Source organism: Equus przewalskii, chromosome 21, assembly GCF_037783145.1.
Source record: "Equus przewalskii isolate Varuska chromosome 21, EquPr2, whole genome shotgun sequence".
NCBI classification, from domain to species: domain Eukaryota; kingdom Metazoa; phylum Chordata; class Mammalia; order Perissodactyla; family Equidae; genus Equus; species Equus przewalskii.
Window position 1 is genome coordinate 38,563,413 of NC_091851.1, and position 18,235 is coordinate 38,581,647.

Genomic DNA, 18,235 nt, shown 5'->3' on the forward strand with positions numbered 1-18,235 from the left:
TCCGTGGGACTTTGTCATGGCCGCTGGACTGGAATGGGAGGACAGTTCCACACTCCATCACCCGGGAGTGTCTCCCGCAGCACATTCACACAACCGCCACTGACAAAGTCCAGGATAGTTTCTGTAAAGGCAACAGTTTGAAAACGATTCCTGTGCTTCCCTCTCTGCCTTTCTGGTAAGCAGCCCCTCCCCGCCGGGTCCTCAGACATCCCTCTGCCTGGGGAAGGCGTGGATTCGTGCAGAGGATACAGAGCAGCACCAGGCCGTGTTCAGCTTCTCATCATCAAGAGAGATTTTGCCACCACACAGGAGACGGAAAAGCCACCACCGTGAGAAAACTCACTTTTTGTTTTTTGCTGAGGAAGACTGGCCCTGAGCTAATATCTGTGCCCATCTTCCTCTACCTTATATGTGGGATGCCACCACAGCATGGCTTGACAACCAGTACCACGTCCGCACCCGGGATGCGAACCTGCAAACCGCAAACTTAACCACTACGCCACCAGGCCAGCCCTGAGAAAACATTTTTAAAAAGTCCTTTAGCCTCCAATTAACAGAGCAGGGACACAGAACTTCCCCAAATTGTCCAGAAAGTAGACATCTCCCTCCACCCATGACCCTAGGCTTGCTGTCTGTGGCAGAAGGAGCATCGCACAGAAGAAGGGAGAACATCCCTCTGCCCTTCCCCTCAGCTTCCGCCTGGAGAGGACCATGGCTTGGAGGAGGGCAGTGGTGAAGGGTATGGACTCAGGGGCTACCTGGGTTCAAATCCCAGCTCCGCCACTTACTAGCTGTGTGACCATGAGCAAGTTAGTTCACTTCTCTGTGCCTGAGTTTTCTTGTCTGTAAAATGAGACTAAGAGTACCTCCTCCTGCGTTGCTGTGAGTATGAAATGAGTTAACATGTGAAGTGCCTAGAAGAGACTCCATGCCACACGTCAGCTGCTTCCATTTGTTGGTGTTTTTATATAAGGAGAGTCGGCCCCAAAGGCAGGAGTGTGCGCTGATCCTCTGGGGGCTGGAGGAGGAAGCCGCCGTGAGACCACCACCCACCATTTAGGGGTGGGGAACCTGGAGCCGGTTGAAAGGAAGGAAGCCCCGATGTTCCACTGCCCTGGCTACGTCGTGTCCCCCCACGTCCAGGATGGGGCTCAGCATGTTCCTACTCAGGTGGGGGACACGTTGTTAGGGCGAGGGGCAGAGGGGCAGCAGGGACTGGCGGTGGACGGCCAGACGCAGTGGAGCAGGGGGTCTGAGCCACGGTGGGGGCAGGTCGTCAGGCAGGGCTCCAGGCCCAGGGCAGGAGTCCTTCCAGCCGCAGCTTCGGCCACAGACGCCAGAAAGGCGCGCGGCGATGCGGGCAACAGGTGTGGCTGGGGTCCCACCCCCGCCTCCACTGGGGAGTCTCATCATCGTCACAGCCCAGGACACACAGACCCTGTGCCGTCCTAGCGAGGGCTGAGGGGGGAGCAGCGGGATCTGAGACTAGCATTACCTAGAGGCCTAAGGACTGGATCCGATTAAATTGAGCAGATTAGACTAAATCTGGTGTTTTTCCTTGTTGCCCAAGGATGGGTTTGTGAGAAATCTCAGATCGGTTACAGGAAATAAAGAAAAGACATTTTCTCTGCATACGCATGTGACAGTGAGGAAATGCGCAGCCCTGTGGGCCACCAGGACGGACACTCCTGTGGGCGGAGCCACGCCTGTCCCCGTCAGCTCTGTCTGACACGTAGGGGGCACTCGGTAAATGTGCACAGAGTCAGAGAACGCGAGGGTCAGTCCTGACTGTGTGTGTGGCGGCTGGGCGGCCAGGGGGCAAGAGCTCTTTTCTCGGCTCCCTCGGGGTGGGGCACAGGCTTGGCAGTAGCCCCAATTGGCTTCAAACCCAGGCTCAGCCCCTGGGGTGGGCAGCTTCTGACGTGGCCCCCAGAGACCCATGCTCTCCTTGGAGTGTGAGCGGACCCGTGACGTGCTTCTAACAGATGGAACACGGCAAAAGTGGTGGGGCGCCGTGTCCAGGATGAGGTTATAGAAGACAGTGACTCCACGCTCTACACACGCACATGCTCACACACGTGTGTGCACATACACGTACATGCACACACACGTGCACACACACACGTATGCATACACCCCTTCTTGGCCCGCTCACTTTGACCCAGCAAGCCGCCATGCTACAGAGGCGCACGTGGCTAGGGACGGAGGGCCCAGAGGGCCTGAATCCCACCCACGTCACTGAGTGAGTTCAGACGCGGATCCTGCCTCGGTTGAACTCGAAATGACTGGAGCCCCCAACACCCGGATGGCAGCCTGAGAGACCCTGAAGCAGGGGACCCAGCCAAGCCAAGCCTGGGCTCCCAACCGGCAGCAACTGTGAGGTCACAAACACGTGGGGGTCATGTGTTATGAAGCAAGAGACAGCTAGCACAGCCCCTCATTGGCTCTGGGCCTGTGAGCCTTTGCTTAGCCTGTATGCGTGGACCCTCACCTGAAAATGGGCATAGTCATAGCACCTCCCCACTCATAGGCTCATTGATAGGACCAAGAAAATGAATGAATGGATGACTGAATGAATGGGACCATTGGCTGGAGCAGTGTGAAGATCACAGAATCAGGAAATGAAACCCGAGGGGTCGGTCAGGATGCGGCTGTGAAGAGCCCTCACTGAGCAGCTGCCACAGGCCAAGTCCCCGGGGAAGGTCCCTCCCCCAGGGGAAGCCCTACGGCCCTCCTCACTTTGCCCCAGCCAGTTCCTCCTGGGGTTTCCGAGGACCAGCCTACGGCCAGGACACCCAGCATCCTTTGCCCTCCACTCGGCCACCCCCACGCTGCGTTCTTCCGTCCCTTCATCATGGAATATGTTCCCCAAAAGCTGGCCGGGCTTGGCGCCGTGGAGACAGACAAGCCGTTGGCCACAGCACTGATAGCTCCAGAAACTGACGCTTGTGGGAGAGCCCCTGCCAGCTGGCACGAAAAGCACGGCCTGGCCACGGCTCCCAGGCAGTCCGTGCTGGGGGTGATGGGGACAAGGGGAGGGGTCAGGCTCAGCCTTCACCTGGTAACAGACCCCTGACTCCGAGTCAGCAGCAGAGACTGTCGACCTGGATGCACATCACAGGCCCTGGGAGCCTTAACATCAGGATGTCCAGGGCTCCCCGCCCCAGGTCTACGTGACCCCCAAACTGAGCTGGACCTGCCATGCTGCCCACCTCTGACCCGGAGGCTGTGCTCAGACTCGACACTTTCCCCACCCACCACCCACCACCGCAGGCTTGCGTGCCCGCAGAGGTGCACGTCTGGCCCCCCTCTCATGCGGAGTAGGAGCCACCTGAGCAGAAGGGCCACATGGCCATTGTCCATCCTTCCTCCATCCTAAGGTGGCGATGTGAACCAGATCCTTGATGTCCACAGGCGGAGAGACCGGTTGCCAGCCCACGGGCAACTCCCCTGTAGTGGGGCGTGGTTTGGGGGTAGCCCCGGCCTTCCTCCTGGGTCCCCCCCACTCCAGCTGACCCCACAGCTTCTTGGATGCTGGGTACACGGCTGCCCAACCTGGGTGACAACCAGCATCAGCACTGGCCCCCCAATTGCCCTGAGGGACGGGCCCTAGGAGAAGGTTCCTGCCCTGTGTGCATCGGGCAAGTCGGGAGCCTGGCCCCAGACCCCCAGCCAGAAGCTGCCGTCCACTCCTCTCTTGTCCCGGGCCTTGGCCCTTCCACGTGCACCACCAGCGCACCACGCCACGTCATCGTCATGACGACAAGGCTGGAATTAATGAGAACTCGCTCTGTGCCCTTAGCTCAGGGAGTCCCTGCCAGCCCCAAGGAGGTTCCGTCACCATCTCTGTTCTACAGAAAAGCAATCCAAGGCCTGGCCGGCCCGCGGGGGAGGCAGGACGTGAACGCAGGCAGTTGGCGTCGGATCAGCGCCCTGGGCCACGTGTCTGGCTCCTACAAACTCGCCAGCCCCCCGGCCCCCCGCGAGGTTCTGCAGGCTGGATGTGTCCTCAGGGGAGCCCCTGATCTCCCCGGGGGCCTCCCGCCTGCTGGCTGGCGAGGAGAAGGCGCCTGGCCCTCCCTGCTGACAGAGCAACTATTTCCTGGCCCCAGAACCCCAGTTGTTGGAAACGACAACCTCTCGTTCCAGACTCTGAGCCCAGGGCTCCAAGGCTCCTGCTCGCACGCCTCCCGTTAGCCAAGCCTGCGATTCCACGGCCGCGACAGGCGTGCTCGAAGGCGGACCACGTGCCCCCTCTGGCCGCACATTCACCATCCCTGTCAGGCCCCGACCACCCACCAGGCCCGCCCGCCCCTCACCGTCAGAGCATCAGCCTCACCCCGCCAGGGACTTCGCCAGGCCGAGCCCCAGAAGTCGGGGCTTGCAAACCCGACAGAGTGAATCACTCTGCAGACATTTAACAGCGTTGTCTGGATGACGAATAAATCACACCTTAATGGACCAGTTCTCGATTTGTAGCCCCAAGTCAAGACTCCTCAAACATTGCCAGATGTCAGGGATGAAAGGCACGCCTCCGGTGCGCTGACAGCGCGGGAGAGCCGGGCACGCCGATCTGCGGGAGAACGCACCTTCGTGTAACCGCGATCGGGACAGGATTCCTCTCTCCCCCTTTTTAGAGCCTCTTTGGGGCAGATGTATCTGGAGAGAGCCCAGGTCTGGAGAGGGCACCCCTCAGACGGCTGGGATTCTGGGACAGAAAGCACGGCGACTCTAACTCCGGGGTTGGCACTGGAGGGTCTTGAAACCGTGCCTGCTTTGGAGTCTGAACCCCAGATTTGCTGTTTACCAGCCCTGTGATCTGGGGCAAGTCCGTCCACCTCTCTGGGCCTCAACCAGAGGTACTCAGAGAACCCACTTCACAAGATCGTGGAGACGGGAAAACGGGGGCAGGAATGACAGGAACTCAGAAAAGTGCGGGCACACGGTCCGTGCTGCATAAATCCTGCAGTCAGAGGAGTGTCGATAACAGCTAATATTTATCAGGTGGTGTCGCGAGTTGACCAGAGTCCCCTCAAATTCATGTCTATCCAGAGATTTAAACGTGACCTTATTTGGAAACAGAATCTTTGCAAATGTAATTAGTGAAGACGAGGTCACAGTGGATCAGGGTGGCCCTAAATCCAATGACTGATGTCCTTGCAAGAGGAGGAGGGGACACAGGGAGGAAGGTCCCGTGGAGGCGAGAGACCAACTGCTCATTCATTCGTTCACTCATGCAGGGCCAGCCCGACAGCCACGGGGCGGGGACCGGGGCCAGCGTGAAGGGAGCAGGAGCCCCCTGGCCTGCTGGATACCCTCCAACAGTCCCGGAGGTCATCCCTGGATTGACCCCCTCCAGGTTTTCGACAATGGCTGCTGAGCAGGAGGGTGGGGAGAGGGGCAAAAGACAGTCAAAACGCGCTTCCGATGCAGCCCCACCGCAAAGATCCCTGCCCAGGCCACCGGGTTTTTCCACCAGGAAATGGGAACAGTTCTTCTGAGTTTCTTCAACCCTTGTCCCAAGATGCAAAAATGTCAGAAATGTGCAAGGGCCCTCTCTGGCCACAGAGGACACTGTATCTTGCCCCCGAGGTCCATTTCCTGCCCGGGGCTGAGCGTCAGAGTGAAGCACACTGTGGGCTCCTGCCGAGCCGCGTGCTGGCCGTGGGGCGAGGGGCAGGCCCTCCCCTCTCTGGGCCCCGGTTTTCTTGTCTGTAAAATGGTGCTGACAATGCCCGGTCCATCATCTCACAGACTCCAGCTGCAGCAGATGCCACACCCGCAGGTAAGGTCGCAGCCTCTGTGCTCCCTGAGGGGTCAACAACGTGAGAAATGGGTCCCTCCATCTCCCTCCCCCAGACCCAACTTTATAACAAGTGGACGTGGCCCTGTCGGTCACTCCATCTGTATTCACTCGGCGCCAACTGCGTGCACGACGCTGTGCCAGTTTCTGGGAGGACGTATACAACGGTTAACCCTCGAGATCAACAACGTCAGCAACAGCCACCACTGACTGAGCGTTCGCTGGTCGGAAGCATTTCGTGCTCTGCCGCGTTTAATTCTCACAACAAACCTGCACGATACATATCATCAGAACCCCCTTTTTTTTTTTTAACAATTTTTTTTTTTAAGATTTTATTTTTTCCTTTTCCTCCCCAAAGCCCCCCGGTACATAGTTGTATATTCTTCGTTGTGGGTCCTTCTAGTTGTGGCATGTGGGACACCGCCTCAGCGTGGTTTGATGAGCAGTGCCATGTCCGCGCCCAGGATTCGAACCAACGAAACACTGGGTCGCCTGCCGCGGAGTGCGCGAACTTAACTCGGCCACGGGGCCAGCCCCAGAATCCCCATTGTTGAGAGAAAACGCAGTTCAGAGGGCATACGACCTGCCCAAGGCCACACAGTTAGGTGGGACGCCCTTCACCCTCTGCAGACGCTGCTGCCGGCAAGGACCAACAGCCCCGCGGGTGACCGGCTCCTCCCACAGACGTGACATTCCTAATGCGAGCTTGTATTTCTCATGCCCGACACAGGGTCAAACGCTTCACACCGTTTCATCGCCGAGACCTCCCGAGACCCTCCTGAGAAGTTGTTGCCATTATTATTATTATTATCCGACTGTTATTATATTCGACGGGGAGGTGCAGGGGGTTATGTGAGCAGGAGCGCTAAGAACTTAGGACCCAAATCCAGTCTTCCTGACCCACATTTAAGGTTTTGCCCTCTCAGATCGTAGCTGGGTACCACAGTGCTAAATCCGTGCAGAGACAGCCAAGGGTGTTGGAGCCGAGATCCCAGGGGGCTTCCTGGAGGAAGAGGATCACAACGAATGGGCAGAACCTCCGTGGCACAAATTTCCTCTCTCCAGACCACCTCAGGGCGTTTGCCAGGAACCTGGGGGCTGGATGGCCCTGGCCCCAACCTTCTGAAACTCACCCCGGGGTGCCTCGCTCCCCTGAGGGATTCGAGAGGAATCTGTCCTGCCAGGCTTGGGGAGAGCCCCACCCCACCCCACAGGCCCGTCTGCATGCCAGGCCAGGGCTGGCCCTTCGCCCGCACGCCTCTCATTCTGCAGGCCCCAGGAAGGAAAGTGCAGAGCCAAGGTTATCGTGGAGTTCACAAACCTTGGCAGGGGGGTGGGGTGGGGTACGCAAAGCCAGAGATTATTCAATGCAGCATTATTTACAATCACAAAAGACTGGAACCTACCCCATGTCCATCACCAGGGGACCAGGTTAAGATACGTGGGCACAACCACGTACGACTCAAGTGTCAGCAGAGGCAGAGGGGAGGGTGGCGCGTCAACACTGAAGGCTGACGTTTGCACAGGACATGACACGTGCTCAGGGCCTCTCCCAAGCACAGGGACTCCTTTGATCCTAACATCGCTCTCAAGAGGAGTGGCCACTACCATCACTGTAAAATAAGGAAACTGAGGCACCCGGAGGTCGAGTCCCGAGCCCAAAGCTCGCGGCTGTAAGCGGCAGAGCTGGGATTCCGCGCAGGCTGTGGGCGTCAGCAGCCCGCTCGGATCCATGCTGCCGTCCGGCCACCCGGCTTCACCGTCTTGTCCAGGGTCCCTCCGCCAGGACCCCCCTGGAACCCCGGAAAGAAGAGAAGCAGACAGACAACCCTCAGCGCTTCCCACCCTGCGCCGGCCGGGGAGCAGGTGGAATTAGCAGAGAAGTGACGGAACCTCCGCCATCTGAGTCGGATGCTGGTCGCCCAGACGCTGGGGTAGCCAGCTTCGCCCCACACTCAGTTATGGCCAGCGGGGCCCACTGATTATTTTCGTAGCCTTTCCTGGAGTCATGACGAGGAAAACTGAAGGATCCGCACGACCCCTTTCATCACGAACAGCCAGGTTTCATGGTTGGGGGTGGAGGAAGGAAAGAAAAGCCACTTTTTTCCCCACTTAGAGCTGATCAACAGAACGCAAGCCTGGGCAGCCAGCGTGTTGGTGTTGAGAAGAGCTGTTCTCAAGCAGAACTAATTGGCAACAGAAATGGAATTTTCCCCCCCAAAAAGTCCAAACATGCTCCATCCTTGGGAATCACCCTTCGGAATAGGTATTCCAGACACGCCGTGTGCACCGACGCTCGCACGGCCATTGGCCTCACACGGACAAGGCCAGAGGCGGCCTGTGCTGGTCGCCACCCAAGCCGGTCAGCCTGTTTCTCAGTCCTGTGGTCACAAAGGTCAATGGTCCAAGCCAGCCCAGCCTGGAGTGCACATGTGCCCACCCGTTGCCCAGCAACACATCTCCCTCCCAGGCACAGCAGTTGGCTTTGGGGCAGAATTGGTCCCCCTTCCGCTCCGGGGATGGGCCCTGGCAGCTCAAGCCAACGAGCATATTCCAGGGATGTTTCAGGAACGGGCATCCAGCTCGACAAGAAACAATAAGACACAAGAAAAAAGCACTTAATGAGGCTGCTGGAAAAGAGAGCTCTTGCCATTTTAGAGGTACAGAGAAGTGAAGTAACCTGCCCGAAGTCACACAGCACGGTAGTAAGAGATCCAGGATTTGAATCCAAGTCCGTAGGACTGAGGAGCTTGCGACACTTCATGGCTTGGCTCTATCCAGAGGTGACATAAACTCCAGAGGAAGCCAGACGAGCTGGAGTCAAACCCAGCTCTGCCATTTACTATCTGTGTGATTTTGGGCAAGTCACCTAACCTCTCTGTTCCTTAGTTTCCACATCCGTGAAGTGGGGCTAGTAAGAGGACTTCAGTTTGTGGGGTCTGAGGATTGCATGAATTAGCAGCAATTGGTGGAAAGTGCACGGATCAGTGCCTGTGACAAGGTCAGGATCGGCCCTCCCACCACCACACGGCTCTGCCTCGCGGTAAGAACCAGACTAAACCATGGCGGTCAGAGGGCGGGAAGGAGAGGTCGATGCTGCAGGGCAAGGTCTTTCTTCCCCACTCTGTGTGTTCCTTCCTGTAGCACAGCTGCCAGGCTCCTTCGCTGCAGGAGCAGCCATACGACAAAGATGTGCGACAGCACGAACCCACGGCCTGTTCAAGGCTTTCAGATATTCTCAGACCTGGAGACACAGTTAATGGCAGCCAGGCCTGTCTGTGATGGTGGCAGGCGAGGTCCAGGGGAAATTCTACTCATTCAAGCGGCAAAAAGTGAGACATATGACGCTATGTGGTGGAAGGTTTTGTGAGAATTGGTACAGCCACATAGGAAAATAGTTCAGTATATTATTTCATATTCCCCACGACCCAGCAATTTCTACCCTGGCTGCACCTCTGACATACATGCCAGCATGTAGGTACTAGGACAGGTGCAAGAACACTCAAAGCTGTACCGTTTGTGAGAGCAAACAGACCAGTGGAAACAACCCAAATGCCCATAGACAGGGAAAATGAACTCTGGTACAGAGTGGAATAGTATGCAGCAGTGAAAATGAATGGTCAACAAGCTATACGCAACCACGTGGATGAATTTTAGAGATAAAAGGCTTTCTGAAAACACAAGTGCCACAAGAGAACATACAGTATCTTGTTGTAAAGTTCAAAAATAAGTAAAAGTAATAGCATATTATTTGGGCATATACATGTAAGCAATAAAAGTATTTTTTTTAATCAATGGAAAGCAGGATGATGAAAAAGTTCTGGAGACGGATGATGGTGATGGTTGCACGACATTATAAAGGTACTTAATACCACTGAACGGTATACTTGAAAATGGTTAAAATGGTAAATTTTACATTATGTATATTGACCACAGTTTTTGGAAAAGCAAGAGAAAGATGGCAGCATCCACCGCACATAAGGAGCACAGAGGTGGATAACATGATGGTCAAAGCTGTCGTGCTCAGACTGGGGGGTGGGTCCAGGTGTCTTTTATTGCATAAATACAGGCATACTTTAGAAATAGTGCAGATTCGGTTCCAAACCACTGCCATAAAGTGAGTCACGACACGTCCTGCTTTCCCGTGCAGACAAAACTTATGTTGACACTATCCTGCAGTCTTCTAGGTGAGCGAGAGCATTATGTCTAAAACAACAATGTGCATACGTTAATTTAAAAATACATTATTGCTAAAAAAGTGCTAACCACCCCCTGAACCCTCAGTGCTGACAGACCGGCTGGACACGGCCTGGCCACAAACCCTCGGTTTGTAAAAAACACAATATCCGCGAAGCGCATAAAGCAAGGTCCTTCCGCGACACAGTGCGAGGGTCGGGTGGAGGGGCGAGGGGCCTCTCAGGCGCCCCTTTCACTGTCCCGACGAGACCGTGACTCATCCATCCACCTGGGGCCACGTCCTGAGGTCTGAGGAGACCTCGGGATTTGGGACCAGGACCCTAAGGAGGGGCTCGGCCGTCCCCTCTGCTGTTGGCAGGGCACGAGCCTATTTGGTCCCTGGTGGGTGGGGTGTCGGATGTGGCCTTCGGAGGAAGCACACAGCCACCCACGCGTCCACCCGCGGGGTCCCCCCCGCCCCTTCTGCCCGCGGAGAGGGTCTGGCTGGCGGCGCGGGGCACGCTCTTCCGTGGAGGTTTCAGCTCACGGGATGACACGGCAACACGTCAGAATCCACGTCCCATAATCTGCCTGACCCCCGAGCCCACCCGACACAGACGAGAGGGGTGAGCACCGGGCCAACGAAGGGCCGGAACTGGGCCTGGGCTGGGCAGGGGAGCCCCTCCCGTGGTCCACCAGCCACATTGGTGACGCACAGCCCCACAGACTCTCGTCGTTACACGAGCAGCCGGGCACGTCTCGAGTTTGCACGGCCTAGTGAACGTGGCGTTTATCAGTGAGAGGCGGTGTGGGGCTGGCAGCCCCCAGCTACCCTAATGCAGGGCTCTCCCAAACAGTCCGGCTGCCTCGTCACCCTTGGCAACACAGCAAAGCAAATATTTCCACAAGTAGTGAGTGCCTACTCTGTGCCAACCAGCATTTATTGAGTGCCTATTATGGGATGCAGCACTGAACGACAGGCAAAAAAAAAATCGCTGCCCTCAGGAAACTCACATTCTAGTAGAGGACATCAAGGAAAGAAAAATATATAGTATGTTGGATGATGACAAGTGGTCAGGAGAGAGCCATGTGGAGATCTGAAGAGTGAGTGTCCCAGGCAGGGGGAGATCAAGTGCAAAGGCCCTGAGGCAGGACTGTGCCTGGCACAACTAAGAACAAGTGTGGCAAGGGGCGGAGCAGGGGAGATGAGGTCTGGATGCCACAGGGCCTTGTGGGCGTGGCGACAACTTTGCTTTTTACTCTGGGTGAGGTGGGAGCCGGGGCTCGGGGGAAGAGGGTGTCCTGAGCAGAGGAGAGACAGGACCCCACTGACTGCAGGTGGAGAACAGACTGGCAGAGAGGCAAGAGGAGAAGCAGAGACACCAGCGAGGAGGCAGCTACAACAGTCCAGAGATGGAGGCCATGCGGACCAGGGTGGGGCAGAGGAGGTGATGGGAAGCCGTCAGCTTCCAGATACAGGTTGAGGGGAGAGGCCACAGAATTTCTTTTTTACTGAAAAGTGGAAGCAGCTGGGCTCTCCTTGTGTGTTTTGGAGTCAAGAAAGTTCGAGACCTGCTTAGAAAGCAGAGATGTGGTTATCAAAACAGATCCTGTCTTACAAACTGCTGGGACTTCCGTTACACAGGCTCAGAAAGGAATGGTTTCGCTCCACGCACAAGAGGGCAAACGCCCAGGACACATTGCCAGGGGAATAAAGGACGATGCAGAATCGAAGGAAAGAATGATCTTTTTTTTTTTTTTTTGAGGAAGATTAGCCCTGAGCTAACTGCTGCCAACTCTCCTCTTTTTGCTGAGGAAGACTGGCCCTGAGCTAACATCCATGCCCATCCTCCTCCTCTTTATATGTGGGACGCCTACCACAGCATGGTGTGCCAAGTGGTGTCATGTCTGCACCCGGGATCTGAACCAGTGAACCCCCGGCCGCCGAAGCAGAACGTGCGCACTTAACCGCTGTGCCACGGGGCCGGCCCCAAGAATGATCTCATTTTTGAAAGTTAAAATTACAAAAAAAGAAAAATATGAAAATGAGTGATGGATGCTCTGGAGGAAGAGCCGCCTGCCTCCTCACAGGGGTTCCCGGGGTCGGGAAGCCCTGAGATGTAAACTCGGGATCGCCCTTCCTACCGTGTAAAATAAAATAATAATAAAACCCATTTTTAGTTCTTTCTAAAATTCGCTGTGGGCGTGGCTCCCTCCTGGCCATCACAGATGCACTTCCCTTAGCCAATGTCCCCACCTGGGCCTCCTCCTCGGCCTCGACTGGAGGAGAGGCAGAACTTGGGAATGAGAAATATTTTCCTCTCGTGCTTGCTGGCTTGCGAGAACTGGAAAGGGCCCACCTGGCTCCCAGGGTTTCTAAAAATAGAAAGTTGTCTTAACTTTCCTATAGGTTTGGCTCAGCTGTTCCTTCTACTCGTTCCAAGACGCCGTTTCCATTAGAGAATCGCGTGCCGCACGTGAGAATAAAGGATGACAGGAGTGAGACCTGACATGAAATGGAATCAACAAGGAGCTGCCACTGCGACGAGCGTGTGGAGACGGAGAATGCGACGAAGAGCGAGGCCCAGGGCCCTGGTCGCTGCCGGAGGTGGCGCCCGGATGCTGCCGGCGCAGGCAACATCTTCCATCCCCGACCCGACCTCTGCATCCTTCCAACGCCCAGAGCGGGAGGGGGGGTGGACTGCAGGTTTGTTCAGTTGAGAGGAGGAAGTCTGGGGCTTTGTGTCCAAGGCCCCAATGCCCAGAGTTTGACTCCCTTTGGGTGATGGCTGGGGAGGGTCCATAATAGCATTTCCGAGACCCTGGGCACAAGGGTCCTATATGCTATGGGGCCAGTGCTGCGCTGGTAAAGGCTTAGCAACCAGCTGTCCAGGGACAAGCGTGTGTGTGTGTGTGTGTGTGTGTGTGTGTGTGTGTGCGCGCGCACACAGGTGTGCATGTGTGTCCATACAAATATATGCACATACCCACGCACACGCATGCACACATACATACTCAGGTTTGCTATGGACTGCATTGACGTAACGGATGTGTAGCACGCAACTTACAAACAAAAATAAAAGTTACAATACCCCTTTTGTAAATTTAATGTGATCAACTGATTCGCGCAGAACGATATTGTTGATCTTTGCCCCCAACTCTTGTATCTGCTGTCACCCCATGGTTATAACTGGCGAGCGAGGGTGGCTCTTCAGGGACGCCGGTTGACATTTTCCTCCACTCTGAGGAGTAAGACGAAAGCGACGCCACAGAGAGTGACGTCGGAGCTTGACTCGTGTGCCACTGACGTGAGCAGCTGCCTGGACTTTTGGTGCTGTTCACAATGGAAAGCTACAGAGGCGACACGCTTCTATGTTTAATCTGCGTCATTAACTTTTTCTGCCTCACTTTCCCAGCTAGACAGTCAACAAAACAATAAATCGAGCCCTGAGCGGTCTGTTTGCCAAATCCCACCTATAAATACTTCCACCGTGGCTGACTGCAGGCTACCAGCTTGAAGTTGCTAAAAAAGGAATTGGGAAGAGATGCGCGACAGCAACCGCTATAGAGCATTTCCACCAGACAGTTACAACAGGTGCAAATAACCTCAGGAGCACAGGTAATAGCAGAATGTAGTTTAAAAAACGGGCAGTGCTAGGGGCCGGCCCCCTGGCCTGGTGGTTAAGTTCAGTGCGCTCCACTTCAGCAGCCTGGGTTCGGTTCCCAGGCATGGACCTACACCCCTCGTCAGTGGCCATGCGGAGGCAGCGTCCCACATACAACACAGAGGAAGACGGGCACAGATGTTAGCTCAGGGTGAATCTTCCTCAGCAAAAAAAAAAGAAAAGTAAAGAAAGTGATGAGTTTTGAGTACTTATTCCCTTTGTTTTTAATGTAATTTAATTATAAGTTTATGAAGTTTAATTTTTAACAACGGCTCTGTTTGACAACCAGTTCACCGAATTCCTGCAAATTTGACAATGGGCTTTCGTGTGACAGTACATGCTGGCTGCTGCATACCACAGCGTAGGGACCACCAGCAAAGCATGCCCTGACTTGGGGAGGACGGGTTCCCTCCACCTCTGCCCGGGACCCAGAGCAGCTGGCACTGTAAAGGGGGAGCTTCGGGAGAGCTCAGGCCGGGCAGTGGCAACAGAGCAGATTCTCCGAGTGGCCTTGGGGACAGAGGCAAGAGGAAGCAGGAGAGGACGAGCAGGACGAGAGAGCAGTGTGTGAGCACAGGTGAGACCCCCGTGGGAGCCCCCCACAAAGAACTGGGACGCTGGCGGGTGCTGAGCGTCCACGGACCAGAAGGTGAGGGCTCTGTATCCAGCGGACATCTGGGTTAGGTCACTCCACACAGAACCTAATGCGAGCCCGGCCGCACTCTCAGCGATTCCTTAGGTCTTTCAGAAGCTCTCGGGGTCCGGACCGCTACCTCGGAGGTCAGCGACGTGGCTCTGCAGGCCATCGGTCACTTCCTCAAGCCCACCTTGATTCCAGCCTCCTCTGGCATCTCCCTGACGCGCTGTGGGGCTCAGGGGGTGTCCTCTCTCAGACACCCTCCCCCCCCTAGAGCCTAAGTGCTCTCCCACTGGTCACAGAAAGTTAGAGCTGCAGAGACTTTCCAGATTTCCTGAAATAATCCCTTCGATTTACTGATGAGGAAACAGAGCCCAAGCAGAGGGAAGTGACTTGCTCAAGGCGACAAAGAGAAAAAAAAAAAATCAAGGGCAGAACCAGGCAGGGTGACCAACCGTCCCGGTTTTCCCAGGACTACAGGGGTTTCTGGGACAAGCTGACCGCCTTAGAGCTGGGACCACCGCTCAGGCCTCCACTCGAGCCCAAGGCAGAGAGCCTAAGCCAGTCCCCGAAAGGGAAGGAGGCCTGAGGAGCACAGAGCTGCTGCAGGATGGAATTTTCCAAGGGAGAGAAACAAGGCCACATCTGGGCACCGGGACCTCCGTCTCTGTGCAGAGGCCTGGCGCCAAGGGACTCCCCACCTGCCGCGGCCGCTGTGCCCTTCCCGGTCCTGGGATGCGACCCGCACCCTCCTCCTCAGTGCCAGGAAGACGACCGCTGAGCCTATCACATCTTATCTCTTGGCTGCTGCCACCGCAGCTGCGGGGACATCTATGCAAATAGCCTCCGAGAATTCCAATATGTGACTCCCCCAGGGAGGCGTGTGCAAAGCTCTCCGTGAGTTTCACAATTCTGTCTCATCCAGACGAGCAGTGGGGGCCCAGAATGATTTGAAACACATTTTTGAAAAGGCAAAATAAAATTGGAACGAAACCCAGCAGAGGCGTGTGCCACTCTCCCCACCCCCAGCTCTCTCCACCCCTGCCTCGCGTTAGCCCTCTGCTCTCACGCCCCAGGAGCCCCCACACAGGGCAGCGAAGACGGTAAACGGCCTTGGACACTTCACTGAAGCCAGGAGCCCCTGCCCGCCCGGACGGTGTGCCCCCACCCCGAGATGACGCGCAGTCCAATAGCTGAAGGCTGCTCGGCCTGTTGCTTCCTCCGTCCAACCTCTCTGCCTCCCTCCTACAGGCAATGCTCCCTCGACACCCACTCCTCCTTCACCCCTGCTTCCTGGGGTGCTCACAGAACACAGACTCCAGACTGCTGGAGGTGGAGAGGTTAGCAAAGGTAAAGTCGGGAGGACGGAGATCTGATTCTCATCTCTGCCACGGACCAGCTGTGTGACCTTGGGCAAGTCACTTCACTTCTCTGTGCCTCCATTTGCTCAGTGTACAATAGGGATAATAATAATAACACCTACCCCACTGGGGGCTTGCAGGGGTTCCCTGAGCCAAAGCTTCATCAATACCTAGCACTGCGCCTGGCACACAGCCGACACACCAGAAATAGCAGTCACAGTAAAAGCCCCTTAAAGATCGCCTTGTTCAACCGCTCCATTCTAGAGATGGACAAATGGAGGCCCAGAGAGGGCAAAGAACTTGCCCAAGGCCACACAGCCAGTGACTGGGATCTCATCTCAGCCTCAGGGCAGGCCGCCTCCTGCTGCGGGAGCCCCAGGGTGGAATGAGAGGAAGCGCTGCCCTCCTCACGCCTGGCCTCCCTCTGGAGCCTGGTCTGCACGCACGCGGGCCCGCCAGCTGCATGCAGAACAGCTGTTTCGCACTCACCATCAAGCAGCGCTGGACGTTCAGGACCGAGTCATGCCTCCTCCTTCTTGGAGTAGCCCAGCTTCCTCAATCACCAAAGCCGGCGCGGCTCCCACCCGCTGGGGGCTCGAGGAGATGAGCTGGGACCCGGGAAACCGCCCCGCTGGCCCTGGGGAAGATCGCCCACCTCCGGAGCCGGCTGTCCCCCGTCCTCCTTGCGCTGCTGCGGGACGGCGCTCTGCCGGGCTCTGATACCACAGCCCAGCTCTTATCTGGCGGGTGTCAGGGTGCAGGCGGCCGTGGAGTCGGGGTTCCAGGAAGCCCGCCCGGGGCCCCGCTCGTCCCGGATGCTGCCTGCAGCTCTGGACGCAGCCGATTGCCTGTCAGTGTCACTCTGAGCTCCGCCAGGGAGAAGTCCATGCTGGCCCCCAGCAGGCGGGGCCCCCACCCCTGCACGTCCCACCCCCCACTCCCATCTTGGCAAGGGGACTGGGAAAAGGCAGCTAATTTCAAGTCCGCACAGCGTTTGTGGTCGTGTCCTGAACTCTCCACGGTTAATCACGGAGCATCTGATTTCTGCGTTGCCTCAGAGGGGGTGTGGGGATGCCTGGAAGTTTCTGTTTACTCCATTCTGCACGGGGCTGTGTGCTAATCACAAACAGACAGGGACGCAGCCCGTCCCTCCCTCCCAGGCCTCCGCTTCTTCTTACCTTGCCACTTTCGCGTCCCCCTCCCCTCACTGTCTCCCTTCCCTCCTTTCTTCCCTCTTTCCCATCTGTTCTCCCGCCGCAATCCCTTCCTCTGGCCCTGGATCCCCCAGCCCCCTCGTCCCCTCTGCGCCTCCCACTTCTAGGATGCAAATTGGCTTGGCCTTTCTCCTTCACATCTTTATGTTAGTGGTCAGCCTCTTTTACTGCCTTTTTTTCCTTTTTTACGACCTAATTATCTCAGGGCTTGCTCACCCCCACCCTGCCTCTGTTACATTTGTGTGTGTACGACTCCTACAAACCTGACGGTGCCTCTGAGTCAAGGGGTGTGGTCCAGTCACAATGCACGGCTCCTCCCGTCACCTCGGCACATCTCGGCTTAGGATTCTGCTCAGGGATGGACACAGGAACAAAGCCCCCATTGACCGCCGCCTTGGAGAGGCGGACCGTGCGGTGCCAGCCGGCCTGTTACACCTAGAGACGAATGTCCCTCTGTCCCCCTTGGCTCCCTTCCAGCCTGCGGCCGCTGCAGACAAGAAACCAGGAATAAACAGCCCCAAAGAACAGAAACCGACAACTCTCCCCACAGACACACACACACACACAGACACATACTCTGAATGGTAATTTGGCAAGACCTTTGAAAACCGGAAATGAGCACAGGCGGCCACCCAGAACATCACTTATGCACATGCATAGGGAGTCATGCAGCCAGAGGTTTGCTTAAAAAAAAAAAAAAAAAAAAAAGGTTTATCATAGGAAGCAATTGGAAATAGTTTAAATATCCATCAAATAATGACTAGTTGACTAGAGTGCAGAAGCGTCGTACTAATGTTTACCAGGCAGCAGTTTAAAAAGAGTGAGCTGCGTCTGTAACAACAGAGATGGGTCTCCAAGACCCGTGCTGCTGATGCTGAGTGGAAAATGGTTAGAATGATCCATTCCGTATAACCCTGGCTGTGTACCTTTCCCCTCAACACACACGCACAATGAAACACTATGGAAACACATTTAAAGCCAGGAAAATCGTCCTAAAGGGTTTAAACCAAACTGAGTCGTTACCTCTGGGAAAGGGGGAGGCGCAAAGGTTTAAGGGCGAGCTCTCAACCTATAACCGTTTCATTTCGAAAAATGGAAATGGATTCGTCTATACCGTGTCCCAACCAGCTTCCTTCTCTAGGGACACCGCACCCCGCACGCAGAGAGAATGTCATCTACCCGCTTGCCTCCTTGGACTAACACAGAGGATTCTGTAATACGTCAGCGGAGAAAGACACGGCAGTCCCGAGGAGCGAACCCAGGAGCTCTGCACACGCTCCAGCTTGATCCCCTCCGGTTAGCTGTCTGGACCCCTGAGTGAACAGTGAGTTATTGGAGTGAGATTCCTCAGAGCAGGGGAGCCGTCCGAGTCACTCTCT

At 56.0% G+C, this 18,235-nt stretch overlaps 1 protein-coding gene across 5 annotated transcripts in view; it reads right to left on the bottom strand.

Annotated features, from left to right (window-relative positions):
• The window catches only part of RIPOR3 (RIPOR family member 3), a 74,614-nt gene extending 57,179 nt beyond the window's left edge, over positions 1 to 17,435 (bottom strand). The window contains exon 1 of one of the 5 annotated variants that reach the window (XM_070589446.1): positions 17,120 to 17,435. Coding sequence is in view for 3 of the 5 variants with exons in the window: in XM_070589444.1 (XP_070445545.1) it covers positions 16,132 to 16,134 (3 nt within the window). In the remaining 2 variants the exon portion in view is untranslated. Of the gene's footprint in view, positions 1 to 16,131; positions 16,938 to 17,119 lie in introns of those variants that run through there. The other 4 variants (XM_070589442.1, XM_070589444.1, XM_008534747.2 and 1 more) reach the window with 4 other exon arrangements.
• Between the last annotated feature and the right edge of the window lie 800 nt (positions 17,436 to 18,235).